The sequence below is a fragment of the Convolutriloba macropyga genome, chromosome 2, assembly GCF_964194025.1.
Source record: "Convolutriloba macropyga chromosome 2, txConMacr16.3, whole genome shotgun sequence".
NCBI classification, from domain to species: Eukaryota; Metazoa; Xenacoelomorpha; order Acoela; family Convolutidae; genus Convolutriloba; species Convolutriloba macropyga.
In genome coordinates, this window is record NC_134469.1 from 42,977,205 (window position 1) to 42,985,897 (window position 8,693).

The window sequence follows — 8,693 nt, forward strand, 5'->3', positions numbered from 1 at the left end:
TTTAAAAACAATCAACTCTTACAATCAAACCATTTTATGTCAAAACTTTATTTGTGTTTGGAAAAGGTAAAGTCTTTGACTGTTTTTTACAAAAAGAAATCACCTGTCGAAAAAAATATTTTCCTATGTTATTGGCAACAGAATCTCATCTGGGAGATTCCATTATAGTCACAGATTTTTGTTCACCTCAACGCCTCCCACCCAGACAGAGGTGCCCCACCCAAGACAGCTCTGATCAGACCATCCAGGCCAAAATTTGTTCTCATCAGTCGGACTTGAGTCGCGCACGGCGGGAGATGCCAGACCGATTTCAGTTGCGCACTTGGTTGCCAGACCGATTTGAATCGCTCACTAGGGTTGCCAGTCCGACTTTAGTCGCGCTCTTGGGAAACCAGACGCACTTCGGTTGCTCACTGATGGTACCCTGACTGCCACTTTTTACTGTTGAAGTAGCAGCAATCATTAGTATAAGGTATTATTTTTAGAAATGTAAATGGTCATTTTATGCATATGGTTTTTGGGTTTTTCATTAAAAGAAATTCATTCCAAACAATAAAAAACTTCTGTGCGACAGCAATTAGCAAACACTTAATCATTAGCGTGGTCTTTGACATTCATCGATTAAATAAGGAACTGCTCCTCAAAAAACGGTCTCCTTGGGGATAACTAAATCTTACTATTTCGAGGACTGGTCATTTTATTGGTTGATCTCTTGGTTCTGAGAAGATTTTCCAGACTCTTAAAAATTTCTGATCAGACGGTGCAGACTCTGGAAAGAGCTTTGTTCGGACTAGCAAGACTCTAGAGGTAGCTATCTATGATGAGACCATCCAGACTCTGGACGGGGCTCTGATCAGACTGTCCAGACCTTAGGTAGTGCACCGACTATGCAGACTCTTGATGAGGTCCTGATCAGACTTTCTGGAACGTAATTAGCCCTGCCAGTTTCTCACAAAAACACAAAACATCTCAAAAATGTACAAAAAAAAACATTTCCGAAAACAAATGGTTTCAAAGTAATGAGTGTCATACCGAGAACATTATTTATGTTCATTTGTAGCTCACTGGAGCTCAAGTAATTGACCAAATATTAATTAATTTTTTCAAAATCAATAAAATCATTAGTTGCCCGCAGACCAATTCAGAGAACAACTCGTATTCACCATTAAGACAAATGTATCTTCGTTGCCATTAGTTTCCTTCGTCAGAAAGTGACGAAGTGCAATGGCCACAAAAAGAATATCAAAGGTTATTACACCCCGGGCCGAGGTGCCACCGCCATTCAGCAGAAAATTATGTAAGATAAGCGGTGAATGCTGAAATTTTTATAAGATAAGCGGTGAATCCGGTGAAATTACATAATTCAGGCGGTGAATGCGGTGAAAAAAAACTTTATCGCATGGTAGCGGTGAAAATACATAATTTCACCGCTGAATTTAGCTGAGAAATTACATGAATTCACAGCTTCGAAAAAAGTGTCCCAATTATGTAAGATAAGCGGTGAATACGGTGAAATTACATAAATTCACCGCTCAATTTAGTGGTGAACTTACATAAATTCACCGCTTGGAAAAAATTGTTAAATTTGTGTGAGATCAGCAAAAAATGCAGTGAAATTAACGGGGAGTAAGGGAGGAATTGTTAGATTTACCCCGCCACTAAAACTACCCCTTAATCATTCATTTCGACACTTTTTTCTAAGCGGTGAGTTTATGTAATTTCACCACTAGAGTACGCGGTGAGCTTACAAAAAATCACCACATTTCACCGCTGAAATATGATTTATATTCAAAAAATTATTAGAAGTTAGTGAGAGATGGCGCAGTGGAAGAAGTGGATGACATGCAGGAGGTCAGAGGTTCGAACCCTTGTAAGGGCGGTGAAATTACATATTTTAGCGGTGAATTGAGGTGAATTTTTGTAAGATCACCGCTTACTCTAGCGGTGAACTTACATAATTTCACCGCATTCACCGCATTTCACCGCAAAATTATGTACGAAATTTGCGGTAAAAAAAATAACTTTTCACCGCTTATCTTACATATTTTTCCATTTTTTTCTGGACTCGGGACATTAAATGTTTGGTCCCAATTCCCATGCATATTCCATTTCACTCTCTACCCCCCCCCCCCTCCTCCTCCTCCTTGGAACTGCTCCTTAGAGGTTCTGTTGCAGAGTCAGACTTTATACCACTCTGTCACTGTTACTTAATCTTTCTTAAGTTTAAAGATTTTCAACGTTAACGAATTACAAGTCACGCTGAAAATCGATGGAGAGAAACTGGACCTCAATCCCGGCAGACTTCCACCTCATTTCATTATTATCAATAGTTTCTCTAGTTCCTGCTCTTGTCCTAATCCGAAAAATTTGGTCCAGGTATGCCCTAGTTTGTGAAGAGGCTCTGATCAGAGTTCAATTTATCTGGGCCACAAGAGATTATCAAAATGATTCCGTTAGTTGTTTTTACATGCATGTGTAGGTTGAGCCGTGGTGTCTGGTGACATTCGGGGACGGGACTGAGTTTAGTGAAGAGGAGGTTGAGCAGATGGTACGGGTGGCTGACAACCATGGCATACAATTTAACTGGCGACCAGGAGAAGCTGTCCTCGTATGTACTAAATGCATTAGCCCCCCTCCCCTCCGCCAGGAAGAATCCGACTATCTATATTTCGACGTGTTCTCGGATTGGGGTTTATCGTTAATTATTAGTGAAAAGGCTGGACAGCCTGGAAAAGAAAGTTTCCACCAGTTTAGTTTACAGATTTTCAGGGGTGATAATGGTAAAATAACGCGAAAATTTTGCCAAAATAATCTTTGATTTAATAGTGAAAATAACTGCGGCAAGTAATTTATTCCGATGCAAAAAAAAATGTTCGAGTTGTGTGTGTGCTTCCCGTGTTGAAAAATTCTTCGAATTTAAACATAAGAAATCGTCGGTTTTCGTCGCTTTTACTTCGCCAAAACCGATCAAAGCCCTTACGTTTTTTTCGTCGTTTTGATCGGTTTTCGTCGGTATTTTAACGTAAGAATTGTCGGTTTTTACTCAAATTTACTCGTTTCTCAAATTTACTCTTTCACTCTTTTCCCCGCTATTTAGGAGTGGAAATTGCTTTAAACACTTATTCTCGCTTAATGATAGCGGAATACGGGTGGAAAACTGGGCCCAGGAAATTGCTCGTTGAAATCTGGATCATCTGCATTAAAAAAATACAAAGCAACAGAAACCTTCTTAATGAGGCTTTCTAAATTATCAGCATGATGAACTTTCTTTTTAGTTAGTGAACATTTCATCCGCAACCTGACTAAGATTACCTGGTTAGTCATTGCCGAATTTAACTTAAAAAAAACGAAATTTAACTTCAATATTAGGCCAACGATACATATAAGTCCTAAAAACTGTTTTTCTTACATTTTGACCGCAGTTCATTGAAGAGGATTAAAAAACAAAGGCAAAGACAAAATAGAACACCTCAAACTCACTTTGCAGCCAAGATTAATATAACGTGCAATATTTCAAACCTTAATACGGCAACCAATCATGGGAAAACTCTGATGCCGAGATTTTACAATTCGAAATGTTTAGTTTGGTGTTTCATCTTCCTCTCTAGATTAGATTTCCAGAACTTTGCTTTTGACTATCGACAGGATTGGACGTCACTTTAATAAAAAAGAACTGCAACCAAAAAATAAACAATGCGCATCAGTGATACGCCCTATCATAAGCATTAGAATTAGGATAACTGCCAATCAAGTTAAAACTCGCACCCACAAGCTTGGAATATTGACAAACTTATCTAGTCTCAAATAATTGCCCAAAGTGTCACAGAATCAACGCTGTTGTTCTTAAACCGATTCAAGGGTTAATCAAACAAAAACAATAGAATCGACGACCCGCAACTGAATTGCTCCTATAAATTAAACAAACATCACTGCAATTGCGTTTCTAATTACACAAACCCCTCACAAATCTTGTAATTAATTTCCTGTCAAACTTTTTGGACTAATTTCTGCTGCTTTTCCAATTAACGCAGTGCCTTGAAAACTAGCGCTAAGAGCTACAAAAAATCAATTAGCTAAAAGTACCTTGCCTCTCAAACTAAAATAATTAAAACCTCAAAGTTAACTGGAAATTGATATCTGTGGTTCACTCCAAAATGCAGTAACTCATTATTTTAATTATTTGAGTTTGCATCTAACTAATGTCATAGAACTTATAACAATCAAACTGTCACCAATTTAACAATTGTCTTAGTTACAGGTCCGCCTTCCAGCCTTCTACAGATTGCCTATCTCGATACACAAGTTTTTTTCCCTGAGGCATTTTTAATCCTCTCATTATGACAACAATTTTAGGGGCGAACGCAAACGAAGCCGAAGTAAAAGTAAGCGGACCTCTGTTCATTACGGGCCTCAACGGACCTCTGTTCATTGCCTTGCCTCTTATTCGCTGTGGGATGTAATTCGAAAACCGCGGGCCCACCCACTGGCCCACCGTCCAGCCCGCTCACCGGCCCGCCAGGAGCAACTTAAAATACGGGTATCCGGAAATTTTTCGGCCTGCTTGACCCCAATTTCAAAATTCGGCTAGCTTGCCTATAGGCTTGCTTGACCAACACAAATTCCAGGATTGAGGTTCTGATAATTACCTTCAATACGATAGGAATGTATGTGTTGAAAGTTTTAGACAAAAGTATGTCGAATAATGCTGAGGTGCAAATTATTATGACGTACTGATTATGAGAAAACCCTTGATTTATTCTATTTATCTGAGGCTTTCCTCTCATCTGCCAGTTTTTTTTTCACAGTTAATCTTTATATGTGGTTATCTGGGCGGTCAACATTTTCTTATCAACGAGGGTTAATAAGTAAAGGTTCAAAATGGGTTTTAATAGAATCCTGATCATCGCTGGATTTTGTCTAAACAGGCCTGACTTGGCAAATTTCTCTTTTACAGGTCTGATCACACCTATTTTTTTAACACAGATCTGATCATGACTGATTTTTGTCTTTACAAGTCTGATCATGGAGTATTGAAGAATTGATATCTTAGAAGTATTGTCAAATTTTGTATCACGTTTTGCTTCAATAAAACCACTTTTGAAACACTTAGTTAATACAAATTGACCCTCATTTGATGTCATTTTCGTCTATTGATTTGTAAATAGTTGACATGCATGCAACTACAGATTTGCTCATTAAAAGCTGGATAATATGCTTTTAAGAAAAGATGCAACGGAACAAAAACTGTGGCCTTCTAAATGTGGCTTCCTAAATTATCAGCAAGGTGAACTTTGTGTTTAGTTAGTGAACATTTCATTCACAACCTAACTATGATTATCTGGTCAGTCATTGCCCAATTTAACTTAAAAAAACGAAATTGAGCTTCAATATTTGGCCAACGCTACATTTAAGTCATAAAAACTGTTTTTCATATATTCTGTCCGTCATTCATTGAAAAGGTTTAAAAAGCAAGGACAAAATAGAACATCCAAAATATTCACTTTGGGGCCAAAATTAATATGACGTGCAACATTCCAAACTTTAATACGGCAGCTGATCATGGGAAAACTTTGATGCCGAGATTTCACAATTTGAAAAGTTTAGTTTGGTCGTTCATCTTCTCTAGAATAGATTTCCAGAGCTCTGCTTTTGGCTATGGACAGGAGTGGACGTTAAAGCACTTTAATTAAAAAAAACTGCAACCTATAACTAAACAATGCGCATCAGTAATACGCCCTATCATAAACAAGAGACTTAGGATAACTGCCAATCAATATAATACTCGCACCCACAAGCTTGTGCGTTTCTAATATCTCAAACGTCTCACAAATGTAATTCATTTCCTGTCATATAATTCGGGGTTATTTCTGCTGCTTTACCCTTTTGGTACATAACACAATGCCATGAATCCTAGTGCTAAGAGCTGCAAAAGTTCAATAAGAGTAATGTACATTGCCTCTCAAACTAAAATAAATAAAGCCTCGAAGTTTGGAAATTGATTTCTATGGTTCATTCGAAACTGCAGTAACTCATTATTTTAATTATCTGAGTTTGCATCTAACCGATTTCATAGAACTTAACGATCAAACTGTCACCAATTTAACAAGTGTCTTAGTTACAGATCCGCCTTCCTCCCTTCTACAGTTTGCCTATCTCGATAGACAAGTTTATTTTCCCTAAGTCGATTTTAATGGCATCTCTCCGTATGACAACAGTTCTAGGATTGAGTTTCTGATAATTACTTTCAATACGATAGGAATGTATGTGTTGACACCCGGGTCAACGATCATACAACTTTCTTTGATTTCGTACTAGGTCATATATGATTCTTAGTAATCATACTAGGTCATATATGATTTGTATGATTTCTTGGTAGTCATACAAGGACCATATATGATTTCCTAGAAATCATACAAGGATCATACAAAGAAATTCAAAGACTAAAAACTGTATAATTTTGATTTTCCACTGAAGTTGAAAAAATTTCTTGGATTTCATACAAGGTCATATATGACACATAATACATTGACTGGTGTCATAAATTCTCGTATAATGTAGTCAGAGGACTTACTAAATTATTATATCGCATTTGCAATCCACATTTGATTTTTTGTGTGCGCTAAAAGAATAACTTTGTGGTTTAAACGTATTCTGAAAACGAATATGACGTGATATGCATTTTTTCTCTTGATTTTTTTTTATAAATGAGCATTTATATATGTATAAACTGGCTTCAGGGTATGTCAAAAATTTTGTTATTTGTTTGGACTTACTCTTTTATTTTGTGCCCAACATGCAATTGATGTTGTACGTTAGGGTCTTTTGGCGGATCACAATGTGATGCCGGGGCATCATATGTGTGATGCCCTACCGAATATAAACAAGAAAACATAAATGGTTAAAGATTTTCAAAAAATGGATGTATGATTCTTGGTATTCGTACTAGGATCATATATGATTTCTTGGTAGTCATACAAGGATCATATATGATTTCTTTGGTTTCATACAAGGACCGTACTAAGAAATCAAGTATGGACAGTATGAAATCATATATGATCCTTGTATGAAATCAAAGAAACTTCAACCCGGGCAGTTTAATACAAAAGTCTGTCCAATAATGCTGAGTTGCATTTTAACATGACGTACTGTTTATGATAAAACACTTGATTTATTCTTCTGAGGCTTTCCTCGCGCCTGCTAGGTTTTGCACAGTAAATCTTTATAGGTGGTTATCTGGGTGGTCAACTTTTTCCTATCAATGAAGGTAAATGGGTAAAATTTTAAAAAACGATACTATGATCCTGGTCATGGCTGAATTTTGTCTCAACAGGCCTGACTTGGCAAATTTCTTTTTTACAGGTCTGATCACAGCTAATTTTTTACTACAGGTCTGATCATGACTGATTTTTGTCTTTCCAATTGTGTCTGATCATTAAAGAGCACCATTAAGGTTATCTAATAACCTTTTATTTAAAACTCGGCTCCTCTCTTAGAAGTACTGGCAAATTTTGTATCACGGTTTGCTTCAATAAAACCACTTTTGAAACACTTAGTTAATACAAATTGACCCTCATTATGTTATTTGATGTCATTTTCGTCTATTGATTTGTAAATCGTTGTCAGGCGTGCAACTACAGATTTGCACACGGTCAGCCTGATTTCCGACTGGAAAAGGACGAAAAGAGAGAAATTGCAACTGTGTATGGAGAATTGTTCAACCGAATTGGTCCCCTGCCAGGCAAATTTAGACTATATTGATAATATCATAGAACAGTCTGCTAGCAATACCACCGACAAACAGCTTCATATCTTAGAATTTTAGTTTCCTGTAGAGGCTCAACAAGTTTGTATGATATGTTTACATGATATGAGAATTATCCGAATTAGCAGAAAATTTATTTGAGTTGTACAGCTTTTGAGTTTGGGTATTGGTGTAAAAACTGAAGGTGGCTATATTCTTAATTCTAATTTTTCGTTGACAGAGATTACGTAAGACTAAAAATCAATATAGACTGAGCTATAAGATAACTTGAAATCTGTATATCCAGAATTGGCAGTTTGTTTATTTAAAAACTACAGCATATTTTGGAAAAACTTTCCCTTTCCTTACCGATGGCCAAAAACGACGACAAAGCATAGAAAGTACATTTTAAATCAGACTAAAAAAACCTAGTTAGTTCTAAATAGCTGATTTCCGGGATTTTATGCGGTTATTAATTTTGCGGTTCATTACTTGCCTGTTTTAAATTAAAATTTTACGTCTATAAACGTGGTGTGAATAGAAAGAACATCGAACGCAAAAAATGTCTTGAAGTACATCATTCTAGAACTCGAATTGAGCTCAAGATGACCCAGCCCAGCTACTAGTTAAAGTCGGGGTAAATATTTTTCACCGGTCGAGCAAGTATCTTTTCATTAAACTAACTTGAGTTGAGCATAGTTTTCTCAAGCGTCGAGGAACCACTGATTTGTCGCTACTGATAAAACTCCTTTTCGTTTCTTTCGGTGGATGCGCGAGCTTCAACGAGCAACACTAAACTAGCACTGCATCAAGATACCCGGGTCGAGGTGTCACCGCCATTCAACGCAAAAATATGTAAGATAAGCGGTGAATGAGAAAAATTTTGTAAGATAAGCGGTGAATGCAGTGAAGAAATTACATAAATCAGGCGGTGAATGCGTTGAAAAAACCA

At 37.0% G+C, this 8,693-nt stretch overlaps 1 protein-coding gene across 2 annotated transcripts in view; it reads left to right on the forward strand.

The window, feature by feature from the left end:
- The window catches only part of LOC142335285 (uncharacterized), a 28,041-nt gene extending 20,058 nt beyond the window's left edge, over positions 1-7,983 (forward strand). For both annotated transcript variants that reach the window (XM_075383722.1, XM_075383723.1), the window contains exons 5-6: positions 2,480-2,608; positions 7,624-7,983. In XM_075383722.1, the coding sequence (XP_075239837.1) occupies positions 2,480-2,608; positions 7,624-7,758 (264 nt within the window). In that variant the 3' untranslated portion in view covers positions 7,759-7,983. The remainder of the gene's footprint in view (positions 1-2,479; positions 2,609-7,623) is intronic.
- The last annotated feature ends 710 nt before the right edge of the window (positions 7,984-8,693 follow it).